This window comes from Schistocerca gregaria, chromosome X, assembly GCF_023897955.1.
Source record: "Schistocerca gregaria isolate iqSchGreg1 chromosome X, iqSchGreg1.2, whole genome shotgun sequence".
In the NCBI taxonomy this organism is placed as follows: domain Eukaryota; kingdom Metazoa; phylum Arthropoda; class Insecta; order Orthoptera; family Acrididae; genus Schistocerca; species Schistocerca gregaria.
Window position 1 is genome coordinate 421,852,249 of NC_064931.1, and position 24,373 is coordinate 421,876,621.

Consider the following 24,373-nt stretch of genomic DNA (forward strand, 5'->3'; position numbering starts at 1 on the left):
CTAACCCTGGTCTAAAAGCAGTATCCACGTCTTAACATCTTTATGTAAATTGGTCTTGTCTTTGAGCATATTCGTTTTTATTTGTTCTGTATGTAGGGACCCATGTCTGTGAGTATTATAAAAGTGGTAATCACAGTTGGTTCGCAGAACACTGAGTCTAGCTCAACCACTGACACACATTTGTAAATGTACAGGAGGGGGGGGGGGGGGGAAGTAGATTTTGAATAATGACTTGCAATGAAACCTAGCAGAATGGCATTACATGGTTTTAATAGCCTTCTCTGTAACAATTTCATTTAATTAACACTTAATTTTCCCTCAGTAAAGTAATTACACAACTACAGGGGAGTCGAATCTAGCAACATCTGTGGAGCAAACCTTAGAATTAGTTCTTAGAGTTAAATATACCAAACTGAGCCTCCAGCAGAATTTAGTTAGCATGGTCTGGATAAGAGAAAGTCTGTTGGCATTGAACAATGAATGCAAGAACTTGAGGTTTTGATCAGTTGTTATCACCATAACATTGCACACCATTACACTTGCATAATCTGCAAATACCATGAACTCAGTTGCAGTTTCTGAGGTGTGTATGTCAACTAAATAAGTAACGATCAGGTAGAGGCCATGCTGTACTCCTATTTCAACTTTCTTTGCATCACATATTACCTGATTTTATGATTAAAATGATCTGATGTGAGTTCCACAACATGTGAACTGTTACATGAATATAAGTGAAACCACTTGGCTTCAACCCCTATTATCCCCATTGCTTCCTACTTATCTCATGCAACTTGATGACTAACAATGGTGAAAGCTTTAGAAAGGTCTAATTTAACTTCTACATCATCATTATTGTTATCCAAGTTTCTAATAGTAAATAACTGGGCAGCTACAAAATTAATTTGCCTTCAATTATGTGGAATCTCTCCATTTGTAAATATTAACAAAATTTTACTCAGATGGTGATTATGAGCCAAAACTTTATGACCTGTGCCCATCACAATATTGGATGACACCTAGTGGCATTCTGGACACATGATCCAGTGACAAAAGTATGAAAGCAGAGCAGGCATGAAGGGGGGGATCACCCTAGTGAAGATGTGAACTGCAAATGGGGAAATGCTGACCCTGTGAACAAGTAACTCAGGAATGGGTAAGCTGCTCAGATGTTCACATGCTATTGTCATGAGCATATACAGAAAGAGGTTGAGGAACAGAAACTACTACTACAAGTTAAATGGTTGGATATCCTAAATTAATCACAGAAAGTTGCTTGTGGAAGCTTGTCTGCTCTGTAAAATGAGAGAGGTGGTGATCTGTGGCATCACTGCTGAAAGATCACCACGCTGGTGCATGAACAAGTGTTTCAAGGCACGTAGTTCATCATACACTGTTGAACATGGAGGCCTGTGAAAGACCATCGCTATGTGTACACATGTTGACAGAACAATAACATCAATTGTGATTGCAGTAGGCACAAGACCATCAGGATTTTGCTGTCGATCAATGGAAACATGTTGGCTCATTGGGTGAATCATATTTTTTCTACACCTGGTCCATGCTCGTCTCGACAAATGCCATCATCAAGCTGAACTGCAGCTCAAAATGTGTAGTGTGCCTCAGATGCATGCTAGTGGGAACAGTGTTATGTTGTGGGAGACATTCTGTTTCAGTTGCATGGGACCTGTGGTAGAAATTGAAGACATGCTCGTTGTGTTTCCTGATGGCAATGTCTCTTTCAGCAGTATGATTGTCCATGTCTTGGAGCCAGACCCATATAACAGTGGTATGAGAAGCATCATAATGAACTCACACTGATGTTTTAGCTACCAAATTCACCTGAGTAAATCCTATGGAACCCAGCTGGGTTACTGTCTTCTTGGAAGAGGTTTCTAAAGGACATCCATGAATTTAGACTGTCAACCTCTTCTATCTGCTGTTTTTCATACTTTATGCATATTATGGGTTGAAACCTCTTACAGGTTCTGAATTGCATATAGTAAGTCTTTTCAAAGTTTAATGTCAGTGGGTTGGCTTTAAACAATTTATTAATATCCATGAAAATATCATTAGCAGATCTTTCTACACACAAACCTATTAACAAACTGGAGATCCCTAATACACTGTATCAGTAATGTATTTTGTTCCATAGATGGACAAAGAAGCTATTAAGTAAGAGGTGATAATGTTTTGGCTCATCGGTGTATTTAAGCCTGCTTGTGAACAACTGTAAACACTTGGATGGATAATTTTTGTAGAGTAGGATGCAAGTTAATTCGAATTAACATACCAACAAATGTATGTAATGAGGTTATTGTGTTTAAATATTCAGAATTAGATGTACAGGAATTGAGTAAATTAGTATTATTGTTTTCTTACTTGCTAAATTTCATTTTTGATTTCACTGTTCTTTTATCTGTAAGGAGCTGACCTGCTTTACCACAGTTCTTGGTGTTGCAAATGTAAAGTATTGCTTTTGATCTTCAACGCAATTAGTTGGATTTTTTTGCCATTATAGCTTGGGGTTTTTGCTGGATAAGTGTAAAAAAACAAGTCCAACAGTCTAGTGTTGTCAGTTCTACAATTTTTCTGTCACTTACTGCAATTTTTTAACCCTTGAAAATCATTAAAATACGTTAAAAATTCCAAGTGACATCATAAATTGGAATCTCATTGGACTATAGGCCCTCATCACGTCAGATCAAAATTCAGTTCCAAACTTCAAGGAAGTCTAAGCAACACCACATCTAATAGGATTGTACACTGTAGTCTTCAAACCAGCCTTTGGTTGGAGGAGAGATTTACCTTATTTCTTACAGCTAAAGAACTGGAAAGTCTTACTTGGGTAATTCTTCTCTGATATTGCTATTTTAAATATCACATGTATTCTGTATTGGAACAGAAATTCCTTTTAATATACCATTCTACCTATTACAACTCAATAACTGTGGGAAGACTATCATTCTACACAAGTCAGTGAGTAATTGGCAGTATCAGATCAGATCATATTCTGATTACCTTTTAGTATTTATGATTTATTCAAGAGTGAATTCCAGTAGAAGAGAAAAAAGTAATAAGTAATACAGTGAACAAAATGTGCATAAACCCACTATGTTCTACGGATTATTGTGGCTTATCACACTGCCCAGGTCTGAAACGTCACAGTTCAACTCACTGTTGGCCAAATTGCATTGTTCCCAAAAGTAATCCCTTTTACAGAGTTCATTAGCACTGGTTGTTTGTGAGACTTTTAATTTTCATAGCATCTAGCAGTAAGTGCCATGTAGATGTAAAACTACATGTCGTATCATACTGGTATCAACAACGTGTAATCGGGAAATTTGTTTTGAGGGGAAGAAGTTCATCCATGTCAGCCAGTGGTGAAATGCTAAGCAGAAAGTAATGATCATGATTGCAAAGTAAGTGGGTACACACAAATCTCAAAGTGCAGATTCTTAAAATGAAATTTATTTCAGTACATTACTGTTGTATCCCAATAAGAAGTAATGGTTAAGGAATCACAGCAATTAGTAAAACTGCTAAATGTTTTTACTGGCTCATTCCGAATTGTTTCATGTTGCATAGATGTAGCTATTTCTGCAAACATTTATCTTTATGCTACAGTTGGGATCAGTGTGTTTTAAGTTCCATTTATAAATTTAAGAATTGAAGAGATTACCCTTTTATTATTAGGCTGAAGACCCAAGCATGGCATCTGTGCAGGAAGCTGTAAACTTGGAGGAGACATGTGAAGGAGAACAGTCAGCTCTCTCAAATGTAAGTTAAACAATTACCTTAATGGTATTACAACATGAAATCTTGTCTAGAATAGTTACAGTTTAGCACCTGTTGCAATGGTTGGAATTGAGACACTCCAGGACAACAGTTGAAGAGTATTTTTATACCTAAACTTGAAGAGTAATTGTGAAATGCTGTTGTCAGTAGATAGTAGAAAGGTTGATAATCTTATGTACTCAAACGTTTTTGTTGAGCTACCAAAACTGATTTTGGGTTTTATGGAACAATTTGAAAGGAATCATACACATACAAAACTTGAAAGAAAAAATACCAGCTTGTAAAGGGATCAGTGACCTTGATATTAGTCTCTTTACAACTGAGTAACATGATGATCTTTTATTAAATAATGTTTCTGTTCCAATACAGGTGTGAGGTTATTAAATACCATCTTCATAACTAACACACAAAAGAGTTATATGGGACCATAGTACTATAGGCTTTTTTGGACATACCCTTATCAAACTAGACAGTGCATCAGAAGATAAGACACCTGACAAAGAGAGTAAAGAACTCAGGCAACATGTTCAGTTGTAAATGTAACTTTGTACACATGCAGACCATTTGTGAGTATTTACCAACAAGATGCAGACAGTTGTCAATGTAACTCTGTATGCATAAACACTCTCTGTGATATGTAAATAATTAGAGATGCAATTCTCTGTGATTGTTATAACAGTCGCTAGAGTGCTGTAATGTCCTTCACGTTTAGCATTTCGAGAATGACATTTTCACTCAGTGGTATTGTGTGTACTGGTATGAAATATCCTGGTAGATTAAAACTGTATGCTGGACCAAGACTTTGACTCAAGGCTTTTGTCTACCTGCTGATCTACCCAAGCACGAAACACGATCCATACTCACAGCTTCACTTCCAACAGTACCACGTCTCCTACCTTTCCAACTTCACAGAATTTCTCCTGTGAACCTTACAATGCTAGCACTCCTCGAAGAAAAGTTATTGTGGAAACATGGCTTAGCCACAGCCTAGGGGATGTTTCCAAATGAAATTTTCAATGTACAGTAATATAAAACTTGTGTTATATTGGATTTACTAATCCACATGAGAAATGTTTTTAAGCTCTAAAGTTTCAACCAGTTTTACCATTGTTTCTAGTAATCCAGTTAATTCTGAGTAATCAGTACTTACATTGTGTCCACTGTATAGATACCACTGATCTGACTTATCAATAACAAAAAGATTCTTACTACTTGTGTCTAGGGTACTTGACCTGGCACTGTTGGCCAGATACTTCCTTCATGAGTAACCATATTATTTTAATCTCATCTTGATAATTAGCTGTTCTGTTTGCAGAGCATGTGCTTTTTGCCTTCTTAATGACTTTTTAGCTATCTTATAGTACTGTCTACAATGGGCTCCTGCAGCTCGATTGTGACTGTTCCTAATGTCTTGTTATAATTCTCACGGTGTTTTACGTGATACCCTTATCACATTAGGTGGATGTATATCTGTTTTTTTTTTATTTTTTTATTTTTTAATCTGCTATGTAGAAACCTCCTGCTTCAGGTTGTAGCTTCTTCCAGTAGATACATTATTGGTTTGGTCTCCTGAACTGCTCAAATTTTCAATAACTCAGTAGACCATTTGAGGGAGAAACAGTTATCGATAATGCCTTATGTTTACTAAATCTGACAAGATGGTGTACTTTGGATTATGCATCTAACCAAACAGTATACTCCATTTGAAAGACTCCTGAGCAGTGAAATGTTTAAACACCTTTACTTTAAGAGTTATGTTGAATTGCTCCAAACTGAACCTTTCAAGATTGAAAATAGTGAGTAGCGATTAACATCATGTTTTTCCATTAGCTTACTGAAATGGGTAGTATAAAATTCTTTGGACATGAGTATGTTCGTAAATGACTTGGGATCCTATTATGTCTTCTCTATTTTTCTGAACACATGTGCAAAGTCTGCACCAGTTTTAGTCTTTTGAGCAGCAGGTCACGCATATTTGGTCTACCTGTTAATTACTGTTAGACTGAAAAATATTTAAAGCCTTTTATGTATTTGGAATATGCAGTCATATCAAACAAAATGGTTTGATGAATGTCATCAGTTACTTTCATGACAGATGCTCTCCTCAGACAGATTTTGTATGCTGAGTGATGTTGTTCATTAGCTATTTCAGCTTTCATGCTGATTACAATGAAGTCAGTATCAAGAAAAATAACTCATCAAAATGTGGTATTAATAATGAAGTATTTCCTTGTACAGGGTGAATATTAATAAAACTGCAAATATCAGGGTTGAATTTCTGATTGGAAATGGAGGGAAAAAAGGCCAGTCGACATGTGTCCAGAACTGGACAGTGTGCATACCATGACAACATATCATCCTGGAACACAGTACACAGCTGCATCACATCCGTGTCACAACAGATGTTCGATGTGGCCCCTGTGAGATGCATCTCATGTGTTCTTCACACATCACATCATGTATTTTGGAGCTCTTTTGCACATTCCAGTATTTCTCCAAATAGCATCACAGGCATCGTGAACATGCTGTTGAAGGGTCTGCACATCGGGAACTGGTTCAGCAGATGAAGTGCTTTTCAATTGCCCATAGGTAAAAATCCAGGTAGTTTACATCTTGTGATCTATCAGGCTATGCTACAGGACCCCTGTGCCCTATCCAATGTTAAAGGAAGATGTTGTTGAGGTGTCATCAAACTGTAATGTGGAAGGAGGGTTGGTGCTCTGTCACGCAGAAACCACATAACTTGTCATATTGCCAAAGACACATTCTCAAGCAGCCCAGGCAGAGTATTCCACAGGAAGCCCAGACACATTCCTCCATTGAGGTGTTGTGGAATAATAACTAGGGTAAGTATGTTTCACCAAGAATGCCTGCCCACACATTGATGCTGAACCAATGCTGGTTATGCAGATTGATGATGTCAGTTGTGCTAAAGGTTTTTCCATTGGCAAAGAGGAATTATGACATAAATCCCATAATTTTGATGGTCTGGTGCAGGAACCATCATGGTGATAGAGATAGTAGTGCTTGACATACCCATAATTGTAATTTGGCTTACAACATGTTGGCAGGCCACTTGCCTGGAGTTTGCACTAGGGTTCATCTCAATATCCTGTAGAACCCAGCCCTCCAAATGTTGTGTGATGTGGTTGGTGTCGGTGAGGGTATTTGTTTTGATATAACCACACTGCCACTCAACCATTTCTGTTGCACCAGTCAAAAAGCGTGCAACACACTAGGAACACATGTCATGTGCTCAAAGGAACTTTCATTGCTCAGTGCCATCTGCTACAGTAACCATGCATTTCAGGACACATGTTCATTGGACATGTTTTCCTCCAGTACCAGTCAGGGATCTGTCCCTACAGTTTGTCAGTTTTGTTAATGTTAACTTTGTATAATATTTTATAGAGGGAGAGGAAAAAACTTTATTATAAAAAAAATATTACATCACATTCACTGCAGAACAGCAATGCCCTTTCCAGCAGTTGTTGGGAAGATATAAATTGTATTATAAAAAAACATGGGATTTTACATGTTGTTCAACAACAATGTTTATTCTGCTATTAGATTAAAAAAAAAACATTAAATTTCATCCATTGTTTAGCAACAAGATCCATTCCACTTGTTGGTTTCAAATGAGAAATCCTGTAACTGACAATCACACCACAATGTTCCAACAGTGGCACATCAGCTGAGCCAGCTGGTGGTGATTTTCTATTAGCCATTTTGTTGAAGTTTTATCTGACTCATACTAGAGCATTGTCCACTCTCAAATGAAATCAGCAGAGCAACCACATTACTTCAAGCACCAGTAGTTTAGGATATGTAAGTTCCTTCCAAAAACATCAATTTTAAGTGGTGTAGAGGCCTTGGGAGTGGGAGAAGCTATTGTATATGATTCTGGGAAGAAAAAGAAAGCACGTCAATGAGCAATATCGTGCAAAGGGAAAAAATCATTAATTTCTAAGCATGAAAACTAGGTTTCCCATTATCTTGTGTAAGATGTCTTACAACAGCTACAAATTACTGGCCAGTTGTGAGTTTGAAAGGTTTTTATACATTCTAAAAATCCAAGACAGCCTGATTTCTGATCACATGAACATGGCCTCACTTCTGGTTGAGAAACTGCGAGGCTCCATTCGTTAAACTCTCATATATGGTTTTATTTGTTATCCAGTTGGTTGAATGAATCATTTCTGTAACAATCATGAATAGCCAGGCAGTATGCTATCATATTTTTATGGAGCAGTGCTTTGTTTGCATTTTGATACTCATATCATTGAAAGATGATTCCAGCATTTCTTCATCTTCACACGAGCAAGCTGTGAAATGTGTGGGGCATTTCTTTAACTCTGTATGACTCATGAGTGGATTTCTCCTCAGTTATTTCTCTTCATAACACAGCTACTGAAAATTACTGTATATTTATAGGTGTGCACAATATTCTTTGTATAAAACTGACTAAATAGTTCTCTTTAGGGTATTTAGATGAATTCAGATATACCATCAACCATCAACTGTGTTATGACCATTGCATCAAATATTTTTCAGTTAATAGTAATCTACTTCCTGTTTGTCTGAAAAGCTACAAATTATGTATTTCGATTTTTTGAGTGCTGTATTGTATTTAACTTGCCTTGTCTATGTACTAATTTCTGGTGCAACACAGACAATTAAATCCTAAGGACGAAATGCTGGAGTCAGGCATCATTTCTTAAGGTGTCCCAAAATGATATTTGTGCCTTCCCAGACACTCATATTTCTAGCATTTTGCAGTACATTTTTTGACCAAGACTTTCTACTTTGTCTGCACAATCTGAGATAAAAATGTTGGGTACTTTGTGCTGCATATCAGTAGAAATTCATGGCAAGAGTTTACTCTTACTGTATTCCTCTTTGAATGCAAGAACAATATTGAGTAGGATACAGAATCCAAAATGTTCATCATCAAAAAATTCCTGTTGTTAATTTTTCTTTCTCCAGAAAGCATTCTACAATGTGATTGTGTCATGTGGTGTAAGAGATTATATCCTTTCATAGCATTGCAATTCCTGGATTGTGCACATGAGTAATAATTTGATTATTTGGACCATACTGATATTCTAAAAACAATTGAATTGTGTAATTTTTATTTAAGTCCATATCAGTAATTTCTGCTGTCCTGATTCAGTGAAAAGTCTGCCTTCAACATACAGGTGATGCTTGCACAACAGTAGGTAAGTGTTATCATTTAGTGCGACAATGGATATGGACTCATTGTGAGTAAAAACTGATTGACCAGCTGCTGTTTATTTGTGATATTTGAAGTGAGTAAAACTCTTCAACAACAATTTTTTTTCTTACATTCAGTATGTAACACATGTTTTGCTTCTTCTTCATGTTCCTCCTCACTCAGTAAAATGTCGAATAAGAAGTCATAGAGAATAACATTAGTATTTATACCACTGTGTGCCCCAGTGGTGATAGCATTTGTTTATTATGACAGGTAAACATGTTTTACCATTTCTTGTACTTTGTGTCCAATTTTTTTTTCTTTCCGGATGTGGACAAAGTCACAATTTCTTAAATATTAGCAAATGAGTATAATCTACTACGCTTTAGTGTATCCATACCTCACATATGGAATTGAAGTATGGGGATGTGCTTCTGCCAAATGTGTAAATAGGGTATTCATCCTTTATAGAAATGCAGTTAGGATCACGTGTAAGCTCAGATATAATGAGTCCTGCAAAGCAATTTTCAAAATTAAGAAACTACTAACACTCCCATCTCTATATATTTATAAAACTGTTCAGCTGATGCTAAAATACAAGCAGTACAATAATCTAAATAGACAAGTGCACATGTACAATACTAGGAGGGATGATGATTATCACCTGGAAAGAAATAATACAAAAAGTCCAGACGAGCCCCTATTACATGGGGATCAAATTTTATAAAAAACTTCCCAAAAAATTAAAAAGCTTAATTGGAAGCTACTTTGAAATTGTTTTGAAGGAGTTCCTCAGCAATTAATATTTTTATAGTATTAAGGAATTAGAATACTTTCATTTGTATTAATAGTATTTATATATAATTATTTCCCACAATGTTATAAGGGGAAATGAGCAATATGCAAATTATCCAAAACAAATCCTTATATATGTCCATGGGGAATAAATAAATAACTGACCAATTATTTCCTCACCATCAAAGTACACAATATACTGGTGTAGATCTCTAATTGATATAGCAGTATTTAATTCTGAAACTTATCTTACAACAACTGGAATGCAAATGGGTGTATTTGGTGCTTTCACATTCTTATATCCAGGTCGTAGTGCAGGCCAGAACTGATGTAACATGTGTTTAGGAGCAGCATCGTGAAAAGAACCCTCATAAATGTTAGAATCTGTGCATGGGGTATCCTATCTGCTTCAACAAGGTGGATGTAATGTCACTGAGTACATAACCTTCTCAGTTTAAAGTAGCTGTCCAGAAATTCCTAATGATCATCTGATTATAAAAGGAGAAGCCATTGTTCCTCGGTGTTTTATTAAGTCAGAAAATTGAAGTAAATAAGCTAAGAAAGACAATTTTGACTGTGTGAAAGACAGATCTAGTGTGCTATTGAAGACAAAAGTTATACTTAAGTTTTAACCAGATAGTCTCACCATCAGATCATGCTCAATGACATACATTGTGATACAACCTGTAAGTACTAAAAGACTTGTTAATTTATCTACAGTTCAGAAACTTTAAACAAAGATTTTTGCATCTATTCCATTTGGAGATCAAAAATAGCACTGTAATATATTTTAGGCTTATATGTATTTTTGGTTAAATTATATCTTGTAAATATCATGTGAAAATGGGGTATTTCCAGCTTTTTTACCATAATGTTGTAAGTCAATAACTGCAAGCTATATTGGTGGAAGACAGTGTATTGAGAACTTTTTTTTCTGTTTTATCAAATACAGTTAAAAAATATTTTTCCTTCGTGATAATATTGAATACACACAGCTCTCATGTTTTCCTTTGTGTCAGAAAGTTAACCAATTTTGTGACATATTACAAGTTCCCAAACAGGAGGAAATTATTTAGTCTCACATTCATGCATTGGTAGTTTAGTATTTGAATCTTTGTGTCTTAATGTAATATTTAATAGACACAGATTTTGCATTTCTGTTTGTGTCAGAAAGTAAACCAATTTTGTGACATATTACAAGTTCGTGTTTGAGAGCGAATTATTTAGTCCCACATGTGTGCATTGGTAGTTTAGTTTTTGGATCCCTGCATATTAATTTAATTTATTAGACACACTTCCTTGCATTTTAATAGCTGTCTAAAATAGTCTTGTGTTGATAGTCTTTTGTTTCTCTGTGTAGTGAAGTTCAACAACATATTTAGTATGGATAGGGTTTGTGATTGCTGTGTGCAGATGCAAGCTGAGTTGATGACACTTGACTCTCAGCTACAGGCTGTGCTGGATTTAGTACAGAGCTTGGGAGTGCAGTAAATGGTCATCACTAATGTGGACCAGTTGTGGGGATCCATCAGTTCTCCAGCAGGACCCCTGAGTCTGCTGATCAGTCTGCACCAGTGGACAGTCCTAATACTGCTTGCACTGAGGTTGACACCTCACACATGGCAAAGTGGGAGGGCACCTAGGGGCATAGAAGACTCTGAATGGCTTCCCAGGGGCTGAACATAAGGCCTCTTGAGTTAGTCTGACAAACAGGTTCCAGGTGCTATCTATGGCTGACACTGTCCCTCAGCTAGATGCAGTTGCTTACTCTGTTTCAGAGGAAATCTCATCCTGCAAGATCTGGGCAGTCACAGAGGTTGAGATTATTGGTAGTTAAGAGCTGAAATGTTTGACACCTGATGGGGTCCCTTAGAGACATGGCTGCAAAGGAAAGGAAGAAAGCCAGTGTGCACTCTGTGTGCATATCGGGTAGAGTCATTTTAGACATAAAACAGGCCCTTCTAGATGCCTTGAAAAGCACAATGTGTAGCAAACTGCAGGTTGTGGCTCACATCAGTACCAATGATATGGTTCTCTTGGGATCAGAAGAGATTCTCTCTGTATTCAAGCAGCTATCAGAAGTGATAAAGGCTACTAGTCTGGCTTGTGAGAAGAAACCAGAGCTCACCATTTGTGGCTTAGCCAACAGGACTGATTGCAGACCTCTGGTACAGAGCTGAGTGGAAGTTCTGAGTCAGAGGCTCAGACCTTTCTGCAACCATGTATGCTGCAGATTCCTTGACTTGTGCCATAGTGTGGTGGGGTTTTGGGTTCCGCTAAATAGGTCAGGAGTCTATTAGAAGTGGGATTTGGCTACACTGGTAGGAGGGGCAGTGTTATGTGGACAGGGCTGTATTTTGAGTTAGAGAGTTTCTGAGAAAAACAAAAAGGATTTTGGTCTCATAGGGTGCATATCAAACACAGGAAGAACATAGATGTAGGAACTGTTGGTGTAACAGTGGTAAATTGTCATAGCTATGTTGGTAAAATACAAGAGCTCCAAGCACTAACAGAAGGCACTGATGCTCAAATTGTTACAGGCAATGAAATCTGGATGAAGCCAGCCAGAGATAAGGTCAACTAAAGTTTTTGCAAAGGAATCAATGGTGTTCAGAAAGGATAACCGAAGTACAGATGGCAGTGGCATGTTTGTTGCTGCTAGGAGTAGTTTGTCTTGTAGGAAAATTGAAGTACACAGTTCATGTGTGCTATCATGGGAGAGGTCATTCTTATCAACCAGAATAAAATAATAATTGGATTCTTTTAGTGACATCTTAACTCAGATGATACAGTTGCTGAAAGGTTTGAAGGAAACTTCAGTTTAGTTTCAGTCAAGTACCCAACTCATACAGTTATAGTTGGTGGTGACTTTAATTTATCCTCAATATGTTGGGAAGAAAACATGTTTAAGTCCATAGGTACATATAAAACATCATCTGAAATTATGCTAAAGGCATTATTTGAAAATTGTTTTGAAGAGTTAGTTCATGAGCCCACTCAAATGGTAAAATGTTGTGAAAACACATTTGACCTGTTAGTGTAAAATAATTTTGAGTTGGTAATGAGCATGAAAACAGGTGAAGGTATTACTGAAGACAGGGTTGCTGTAGTGAGGCTGAATACGGTGTCTCTCAAATCCTCCAAAAATAAAGAAAAAATGTATCTATTCAAAAAAGTGGATGAAAATCTGCTTGACACCTTCCAGAGAGACAATCAGTCTCCACTCCTTCCAGATTAATAATGTAAGTGCAGACCAGATGTGATTTGAAATCAAAGAAATAATATCAACAGCAACTGAGAGATTTATACTAGATGAATTAACAAATGACAGAGCTAATCCCCCATGGTACACAAAACAAGGTCAAAACACTGTTCCAGATACACTAAAACATGCATGCCAAATTTAAACAAGCACTAAATCCCCAAGAATGGTGAACTTTTACAGACGCTCAAAATTTAGTGCCGGCATCACTGTAAGATGCATATAATAGTTTCTTCAATGAAATTTAGTCTTGAAAACTGTGTAAAGTATGCAGCAGAAAGACACAATCAATGCTTTCTCTGCATGATTGCAATGGAAATATTATTGCTGACATGGATGCTGAAGCAGAGCTACTAAACACAGCCTTTTGAAATACCTTCACTAAAGAAGACAAAGTAAATTTTCCATAATTTTGATGAAGGACAGATGACAATATATGTAACTTAGAAGCAGATCTCTAAAGATTAGTGGAACAACTAAAATCACTTAATAAGAACAAGTGTTTTGCTCCAGACTGTATATCAATTAGGTTCCTTTCAGAGTATGCTGAAGCAACAGCTCCATACTTAACAACCACATACAACTGTTTGCTTGATGAAAGATCTGTACCAAAAGATTGGTAAGTTTCACAGGTCACAGCAATAATCAAGAAAGGCAATAAGAGTAATCCACTAAATTACAGGCCCATATCATTAACATTGACATGCAGCAAGATTTTAGGAACTGATGTTGTGTTCAAACATTGTGAATTACCTCAAAGACAACAGTCTGTTGACACATAGTCAACACAGATTTAGAAAACATCATTCTTGGGAAACACAACTAGGTCTTTACTCACATGAAGCTTTGAGTGCTATCAACAACGAATTTCAAGTTGATCCCATTTTCTAGCCCTCTGCTGTTGCTTATCAGTATACACAAATGATGTAGGAGACAATCTGACTAGATGTCTTAAGATGTTTGCAAATGATGCTGTTCATTTATCATTTAGTAAAATCATTCAGATATCAAACCAAATTGCAAAACGATATAGAAAAGATATCTGTATGATGTGAAAATTGGAAGTTGTCCGTAAATAATAAAAAGTATGAAGACATCCACATGAGAGCTAAAAGGAAGCCCTTCAAATTTTAGTTACATAAGTGAGTCAAATACAAAAGTGATAAATTCAGCTAAGCTCCCAGCAACTACAATTATGAACAACTTAAATTAAATATGATGTTTTATTGGCAGATCAATTAGAAGATGAAACAGATATACTTAAGAGACTGCTTACACAACATTTGTCTGTTTCCATTTGGATTACTGCTGTGTGGTGTGGGATCCTTACCAGGTAAGATAAATGGAGTGCATCAAGAAAGTTCAAAGAAGGGCACCACATTTTGTATTATTGAGAACTAGGCGAGAGAGTGTCATGGACATGATAGACGATTTGGGCCAGATGTTATTAAAACAAAGGTGTTTCTTGTTGTGGCTGGATCTTATCATGAAATTTCAATCAAATTTCTCCTCCAAATGCGAAAATATTTTTTGGATGCCTACCTACATAGGGAGAAACAATAATCGTAATAAAATAAGGAAAATCAGAACTTACATGGAAAGGTGTAGGTGCTCACTTTTTTTAAGTGAAATAATAGAGAATTTTTATGAGGGTGATTCAATGAAACAGGCAGTTAAGTGTGATTCGCAGAGTATACATCTAGATATAGATGTATATGATGTGCTATTTCTTCCATGTGCATATCTACTAGGTGTTTGTGAGTGGCCCTTGCATTGTTAACTGTCACCAGCTAATCCTCCAAGCACTGATATTGGAATAAGAACTCATTCTCCACCAACATCTGGGATGGGTATTATGTGGTCTCTGCAAAGTGATTTTGTATTTGGAGCTACTTATGAAGTAAACTGATCTATCTTCAGGGTTGCTGTGAGATTACTGCCAATCACCACAAATTTTAAATACTTTGGATAGTTTTAATTATTCCATTCATTGCATTCTCAATATTCTTCTTCTTCTTTCTCTGCTCCATCTTTTTCGTATCTATGACCATCTCAACCACAGTTTCATTTCACTAGTCATTGCCAAAGTAGCTAATTCTTTACTGGTTTAGCATATTTTGCCTTCACTCTTTACCATGCTCTTGCAGCCAGAATCCAGTCTGCTCAATGTCTGCCTGACAAACTGTCTGTGTGCATTGTATAAGCAATGTTATATTGATTGCATCCTGAAACTAATGGATTAAGCCCAACATCACTTCTCTTCACTCGTTTCATCAACTTTGTAGCTGGCCAGCAGTATAAATAGCCATGAAGTTACATGCTTATAAGCTTAAAAAATGGTTCAAAAGCCTCTGAGTACTATGTGACTTAACATCTATGTTCATCAGTCCCCTAGAACTTAGAACTACTTAAACCTAACTAACCAAAGGACATCACACAACACCCAGTCATCACGAGACTATAAGCTTACAATCATAGAATTGCAAACATGATTATCTTTTTCCTGGTGTAATTAGATACACTAAATCTGGTCCTTCCAATTGTCGAAAAATGAATATGGTTATTAATCCTCATCTTCATGAAAATAGTCTCAAATTTAAAAACATGTTTGTATATTCCAGATAGCTTCAACAATATAAGTATAAATTTTTAATGAGAAGTGTTTGAAAGCTGGAATGGTTATGGATATTTCATATTTTCAGATAAAAGTAATGTAATATCACCTAATGAGGCACTACTGTTTTTGAATTTTGATTTTAATGATATTGCTTGGGATAATCCAAATCTTGTATGTACTTTTCCATCTGCTAATTAAGTGCCTTGCTGAAGGTTCATCAGACAACCTTCGAGCTATTTCTCTACCATTCCATTCGTGAATGGCATGCAGGAGAAACATTCACTTAAATCTTTATGGGTGAGCCCTGATTTCTTTCATTTTATTGTGATGATCATTCCTCCCTCCTGTAGTGGGCATCAGAAAGATATTTTTGCCTTTGGAGGAGAAAGTTGATGATAGAAATTTCCTTAGAAGATCCTGTTGCAACAACAAATGACTTTCTTATAATGATTACATCTCCAATTTGCATCTCATATTTGTGGTACTCTGTCCCCTATTTTGTGGTAATACAGAATGAGCTGCACTTCTTTGAACTTTTTCTGTGTTGTCCATCAATCCTATCTAATGTGCACTACACATTGCGCAGAAATCCTCCACAAGAGGACAGGCAAGTGTAGTGTTGGTAGTCTTTTTAGTAGACCTATTATATTTTCCAGGTGTAGTAGGCCTATAACATGTCATTTGGGATTGCCAGATATTACTTCAGTTTTACTCAGTGATTTTCCATCAGTTACTACAATCTGTGATGTTCTGGCAGGGAATCATGAATCCAGTTGCAGAACTGAGATGATACTCCTTGTGCATGCAGTTTGACTGGAACCTGCTTGCTTGGAATGGAGTGAAAAGTCTTCTGGATATCTAAAAATATGGAGTCATTTTGATATGCCCTGTCAATAGCACTCATTACTTTGTTAGAATAAAGAGCTGGTTGTATATGACAAGTATTATATTTTCTGGATCTTTGTTGGCTACATGTCTATAAATCATTTTCTTTGAGGTAATTTCATAATGTTCGAATACTGCATATGTTCAATTAGTCTACTCCTAATTCATGTTAGTGGTCTTTGACAGTGATTCAGTGGATTATTCCTGTCTCCATTCTTGGTTATTGGTGTGACGTGTGCAACTTTCCAGTCTTTAGGTATGGATCTTTTGACGAGTGAGCAAATGTATATGGTTACTACGAACTGAGCCATTGTATCAACATATTGTGAAAGGTACATAACTGCTGTACAGTATGTACTGGAGACCATGTCTTTATTAAGTGATGTAAGTTGCTTCAGTACACCAAGGATGTCTAGTTACTTATGGCATACCTTTTTATGGCTCACCATTATGGTGTAGGGATCTTTTATCTGTGCAAGCATAAAGCAAAATTCTGACAAGATTGATTAGAGACATTGATAATGGAATTATCCTTTTCAAATATGATAAATGTAATCTGAATCATGTATTCAGTGATCATGTTAACTCACTTATGATTTTTAATGCATTCCGTGAAATGTACTAACAAGCATAGTGATAATGGATACCATATTTTATTTATACGTAAAGATGGTGATTTAAGTAACAGTTGTTATCAAATCAATTTCAAATATTATATTTGTATTTATCATCATCTGCTACAGACAAGCAGTTTTATATCGTGGTATAAATTAAGATGTTTGAATATAATCAGTTCAGATGTAGACTGAAATTTGCAGTTAGCAATATGTCTCTCAGTTTCAATGGACAAAACATTAGTTATAAAGGATGGGTGATGAAATCTTAACAAAATATGTGTAGGATATTGGAATTTCTGGAAAAAAGAAAAGCTCAAAATGAGTCTGTAATGAAAAGAGCATTTAAACCTAAAATTCCTGGCTTGTCACACACTGTAAAAATAGTATCCCCTGTTCATTATCCTCATAACCCATAGCCTCATTTTGATTTTCATGAGTTCAGGCAAAGGATCCACATGCACTGAGTATTCATTAATTTTCCCGAAGGTGGATATTTTTATTGTATGGTGTCTTTGGTACAAAAGATTTACTGATGATGAGGTAGATGCAGAAATACTTTATGTAATTTTTGACATTATCCACGTACATGTGATTTAATGACTATGTAGTACATTATTTGACATAAATAGGGAGAGAGGTGATATGCAGAGTCTCCGTGAGTGTGTGTGTGTGTGTGTGTGTGTGTGTGTGTGTGTGTGTGTGTGTGTGGGTGGGTGTGTGAGAGAGAGAGAGAGTGACGGTGGGGGGGGGGGGGGGGTGTAGTGAAGAGCATAAACCTGCAAAATTTTTGAGCAAATATCCTTGAACATGCCCCCAATTGAAGTGACACTTGTATGTTGTTTTGACACTAAAATATTATAGTACTGGCATTTATCTTTGAACATAATATAATATTACATAATTCAGAGGCAAATTTCTTTGAACATGTCACATTTTATGCAATTCAAGTGAAACTTACATAATGTTTTTGTAAATAGTGTAGATCTATGAACATGACACCATTTTAATACAGTTCAAGTAATTGGCTGCCTCATTTTAATATGTGCTAAAATAATAGATGTGGCAGGGAGATTAGATAGGAAGTACAACTGGACAAGTTCTGCCATCTTGGATTTTTCTCCGTTTAGGCTCACAATGTCTCATGAGAGCCAAAGGCCACAGCTTATTAAATTTATTTGAATTTTGTGGAAATTGATTTGTGCAGCAAATCAAAAGTCATTTCTGTTTTGAAATATTTCCCTTTTTCATGCTGTCTAGAGATCAGAAAGTATTAAATTATAATATTTATTTCTGTTCATTATTTATATTAAACTTAACTTATAAATTTGAGAACTAATAGAATTTAAATTTTCTTTGTTAGGTTGAACAGTCAATGATAAGACCTATACAGCATACATCGCAAGAGGAGGAAGTTCTGCAAAATGAACACCTTAATAGTTCACAGGTTAGTAAGAACTTATCATATCGTCTCTGTACATACTACTGGAGCTGTACTCGGAAGCTTAACTGATGTAGGTGCAATTTGGAAGAGCTGGAACACATTGCAGTGGTGTCAGAAGAATTGTCTAACAGGGAACCCCTTGAGAGAAAGGTCACAAGTTATCTGTAGTGAGGCTTATCTGAAAGTGCTGTTTTAAAATTTATAATTTATAAAAGTAAAAATATTAGCTGGTAATGACTCACCATGTGCATTGAAGAGTGACAGAAAATGTGTGGGAGATGCATAGATCAACCTCAAATGAAATCTATGTACTAAACACACAAAAAGAAACAGACATTGTTGACATTCAATAAATGTTCAATGTAAACCATTAACTTGTACCATAAAGACAAAATTAAAAGTGGCACCACACAGTGATAACAACAGTTGACACTATCAAGATTGAAGGTGAACTCCTTGGAGGCTACAATCTATGGAGGACATTCAGCTAGTTACCCATTCTTAAGAAATGCATAATGAAATGTGTTTGTGTAATGGGGTTATGAGAACTGTTGGAATGTGATGGCATGAAATTGAATGTGAAACAGTCTTTTGTGAAGCTTATTGCAAAACTGGCTATCCTTTAAGGTATGTCTGCAGATAGTGCAATAATACGTTTTATAGGCACAAAAAACAATTATTCAGAGGCCGAAGTTATCCAGTGATTCAGGTGGTACGAATTGCAACATCACACACTTTTCAGCAAAGAGATTTTGCTCTAAAGAGTATAATTTATATACACACATCAGGGATCAAGACAGAAAAAGCTATTTTCGACATTTATTGGCTAAAAGCAGTGCTCAGACCATCGGTGTAGTTCTCTTATGTCCATTTCCCCATTCTTACTTGCTGTGATCTATATATTCCCTATTGGCGTTGCATGATCTTGCACACAAAAAGAATCATAGGAGGCAGAGCACCTCCAACTTCTCACATCACAATATATAACTTTCCAGCCAATTTAGTATCCAGATTAACAGTCAACATAATTATATACAAATGCGTTAAGGGCTGGATGTTAGTTATCTTGATAAAGCACTCTTGGTCCCTTTAATATACATTTCCTCTTCAAATCCTAAATGGTTGGAGTTGGAAATAAATTCCTTATTGAATGATTGGTTAAGATTGTTTTTCTCATCTGCAAATTTTTGGACCAATTCCACAGTTTGCTTGCATTGTCGGCAAAATCTTACACCTTTCACTTTTGCATCACTGTTTGGTGTTATGTAACCATTATACTGCTTCCCTTGAAATCACTGTAATCTATGCCATGTGCAATTTGATGTGCATAAGACAGTAGGTCACTATCATGAACAACCTATACATTGTATCTAGCATCCTTTACATGCGAGCACCAGTTTTTGTAACAAGGGCACTTTCTTCTCCCTGGAATATCCGTAGTTTTCTTATACACTGCACAGTCACATTGCCGTGGACGTATTCAAAATTTGCTGGTAATTTTTCATGACATCTCCTTCAGTATCACTTGCACTTGTTGACCATGTATTGTCATCATTGCCCTTCTCATGTACATTGTTCAGACAGTCGACCATATGTGACACCACACATCCCACTGAATCTTCTTCCCGATTCCTTTCTGACAAAATATCAACTTTGCCAACTGTTCTTGTATATATAATTCAATGTTTACTTGTTTATAATTTCCATTGCACTGTTTTGTATCAAGACCACTAGCACTGTAGCAATGTTGTGATTTACTCATTGACTAACCAGCTCAACTATACTCCGTAGCCCCATGGTGTTCTCACCATTGGTTGCCTCCAATTCCACCCCCTATTACTATTAGAATCCAGTATCCTTGTTCCATTATAGGCAGTATGTGGGTTTTAGAATTCCATAAACATCATTGGCCTTCTGCAGCCTCACATTCTAGGGGTTCCTTGTAAGTACGTGTGTAAGGAATACCTAACTGTGCAAATTCTAACCAGTGGAGAGTGAAGTTTCAGAGTAGAGTACTTCTATCAAAATTTACAAAGTTGTTAACACCAGCTGCACTTCACAATGAATAACTGTGGTAAACACAAGGACACTTTGTGCAGGGAATAGTCGTTTTTAAACATCACAACTAATTCTGAAACTTGTAAACACCAAGAGTTTTCAGAAGGTTTCAATGGTTATATCTACTCTGCAATGGACCATTGTAATTTATTTTATCTGCTGTCACTCATTTCAGTCTAAGGTCATTTTCAAGCATGCTGGTAAAAAGAACCATTAAAAAAGAATTTAAAAAAACAAGAATTATCTGAGACAATAAGAGAAACTGGAATCTTGCAGAAAATCACAAGAAGGAACACTTTAAGTTTTCTTAGCTCCAAGAGACACTGAAATAACTGGACACAGAATTTCGGCATAGGAAATTGATAGAGACTCCAAGTGAAGAGCTCCTAATGAGTGAAAACTGTCAGTTCAAGAGATGGAAAGAGTTGCCTCAGATAGTTCTAAGTTAAGCATGTGGCGTCATGAATGAGAAATAGAAATTTCCTGACTAAAATCGGATAACTGACAACAATTTACCAACCCATATATAGATCATCAGAGACATTATAAAGCTCAAGAATGAAAACACAACTGAACTGGACTATAGCCAAACAAAAATTTCCATATCAAAAACATCTGTATCATCTGGCAAACCTAGCACAAAATCGCAGAAAGATGTTGTTGTGTGGAAAAAATTTGTGCCAGCTGTACAGGCATGTTGCTGTTTCCATCCCAGGTAGTAATACTGCCCTGTAGAGACACACAGAGACCTTTAGGGTTCAGTCAATAGTTGCTGTCAGAATTGAAATCTAGGGAAGTACATGGCTGCTATCACTAGTGCATGATTCAATCGGACGAGTCAAAACATGCTCTGAAATTTTTTATACAGGACGAATACACTGATAGAAACACTCTGTCAAAATGGGAGCTACTAAGACATGCTGCAAGTATCTTTTAAAAATATTGAAAATGACCATATTTGTAACTTACCATGTGGCTGGACAATTGTACAACTTTATCTGTGCTGTAGTGGATTTCAAATACACAGCAAGGCAGGCACATATCCCTTATTGATGGTTCATCAGTAAACAGATAAGACAACTTAGTGAGATCATAATTTGTGTAGCGAGTTTCAGTTTTCCTTGATAGTTTTTTCTGAAACAATTGTCCACAATCACTATTCACTCAAATCTGCAGCTGATTTTGTTATGACTTGCCGATCTTTCAAAGTGCTACCACGCAGTTATGCGTGTCCTCAACTTGCAGTGCAGTCTGCCAGCCATGCAGCAACAGCAGCGCCACCTAAGTGGCCAACCAGCCAGCGGCTGCTAGACTTGGACTTAGTTAAGATTCGACTGTTAAAGTGTACACAAGTCTTACTCTGTTTACTTGATCTGTGACTTTCATGTATAGCATCTTTCTTGAAATATATTTGTTCAACTTGAAGTTATAACAGATTTAATATCACTAATAATTTCCAGTTCCTTTGCAGTAGTGTAAGTGTTAGCAATGGTAATACAACTGATTTACTATTCATTGTATTTAATGCTTAATGTCAAGCAGTGTGCAAACTTGGATTTTCTTCAGAAAGTCTGACCATGAACTGTAGAAATTGAAGAAAGCCTTACATGAAGTAATAAATGTGTGCCAAAATAAAGCTCTCAGAACTGGAAGATGTACTGCATAGGCTAGCCACAAAGTCCCATTACCTCCCATTAACAACCAACAAAAAACATGAACAACAGTCCCTTAGAGGAGCTTTCCTGAGATGTGAACCATGTAGGGCCATTCATGAGAGGCACTGTACCAGTACTGATGAAGATCTATGATACTGGGCCCTCCAAATTGAATCTAAAGTAAACTTTGCTGATTTCAAATCTTCTTCAGCCTAGTTATATGGATTCAAGAAATCATACCATATAGGAAGTCTCAAAGCAGCCAAGTTTACTTCAAGTAGAAGTGTAAAGGATATGCCATTAATTCATAGATGATATGAATATAAAGCTTCCTATTACCCTGACATCTGTTGTGTCTAATGCCAGTCAATCAAGTTGCATGAAAGAGCTGTGAGCAAACCACATTTTATCGTTTTAGGGGGGAAAAAAGACAGTGTCAATTGTGCAATTAATTAATGTTATTACACAATAGTATACAACAATGACAGTGGTATGCATGAGTGGATTACTTTTCTGCAGCTTTATATCTGTCTTCAGGAACCTTAAGGCATATTAGGACCAAAAATAAAGGAAGGACTATTTAGTGGCAAAAATCTTGTTATTGGTCTACAAATATCTGGAAAAACAGGAAAGAATAATTTTCAAAATTATATGTGAAATGGCTTTTAACCAGCTGCAGAAATTAATTCATTGCTTTTGTTGGACTTTTGGCCTGGGCATAACAATATCTCCATCTTTCAGGAGGACAACAGAAAGATTGTTGGTATAATTCAGATTCCACCCAGAAAAACCAGTGTGACTTTCAATAAAGAAATTTTTTGACTGTGGAAAAGATTTTGAAAGAAATTGTCAGACAATATACTTTCCTATAGCTCTCCATCATTTGATGTTTATTAGAACAGTATTTTTAAATTTCAGTCATCTGTGCATTACCAGTTTTCAACAGCACATTTTACAATGTACTGTAAGTATACCCATTCTGTAGCACAGTAAGCAGAGCGACAGCCATGACCATTTCTTAATCCATCATAATGCTGTCATAGTAAAACTAGTTATTACTGTTACATGCCTGAAAGTCATAACTTTTCTGTTGTGGGGTATATCTTGCATAAAGAAAATGTTTGTTTTCATTGTTCAAATGTCACTTTACTTTATTGTGATGACTATGAGTCTCATTGTTACCAAAAATATACATTAATCAAAAGTTATCATATGAAATGTACTTGAGAGACTGTTGTAAAACGATGTATGTACAAACAAATATATCCTTTCAAGAAATTAAAGTCACAGTTGACAGACGTAATAAGTAATGTAACATCAAACACTGCCTTGATTTATTTTTCCTCTGCTAGTCATCTTTGCAAAAATTACATATGCAACAATTTAGCTGTTGATACTAATATTAATGACATGTGACTCTTTCCATATGGTTGAGGTGCATTGAATTCACTTGTGTCACTCCAGATATTAAAACTTTATGGTTGTATGTTGTCTTGTCATGACTGAGGAAGGGCTTACAAACTGCTGTCATAAGCAGTTCTCTGTGTGAAGAAAGTGAGCAACATCAACAATTAAAGAAAAAAAACTTGCACACACCTTAGCAGCTAAAGTTGTGGCAATGCATTTGCTTAATTTTATTTTTCCTGCAAAACTTTCAAGGTAGGTTTCAAACATGTCAGATTAAACCACTCCTTTGTCAGTGAGTTCACAAGTGGGTACTACCCTCTGGTTATGAGATCCTTTTGGAGGTGATCATGGAACGGTCTGTCAGGCTGGTAAAGAGGTTGAACAAAACTACCGAAACATGACAATAAATGCATGTCTGAACATAAATGCAGATGTCAGCCGACCATGTAGGCTGTGCTGTTGTATTTGACCATGGACAGCACCTGTACAATGCGCTCAATGTGTTGTAAGGTTCAGTTATTGTCAGGAATGTGTTCCATGTAGTTGTGCATGTATTATTTCAGAGCTGACAGAATTTGAACACGTCCATATTGCTGGTACATGTATGATGGGTGCTTCTGCAAACC

General features: G+C 36.3%; 1 protein-coding gene across 1 annotated transcript in view; it reads left to right on the forward strand.

Moving 5' to 3' along the window:
* LOC126298111 (uncharacterized) overlaps window positions 1–24,373 on the forward strand; it is a 318,107-nt gene that overhangs the window by 280,561 nt on the left and 13,173 nt on the right. The window contains exons 7-8 of the mRNA XM_049989432.1: window positions 3,694–3,777; window positions 18,547–18,630. Of these exons, the coding sequence (XP_049845389.1) occupies window positions 3,694–3,777; window positions 18,547–18,630 (168 nt within the window). The remainder of the gene's footprint in view (window positions 1–3,693; window positions 3,778–18,546; window positions 18,631–24,373) is intronic.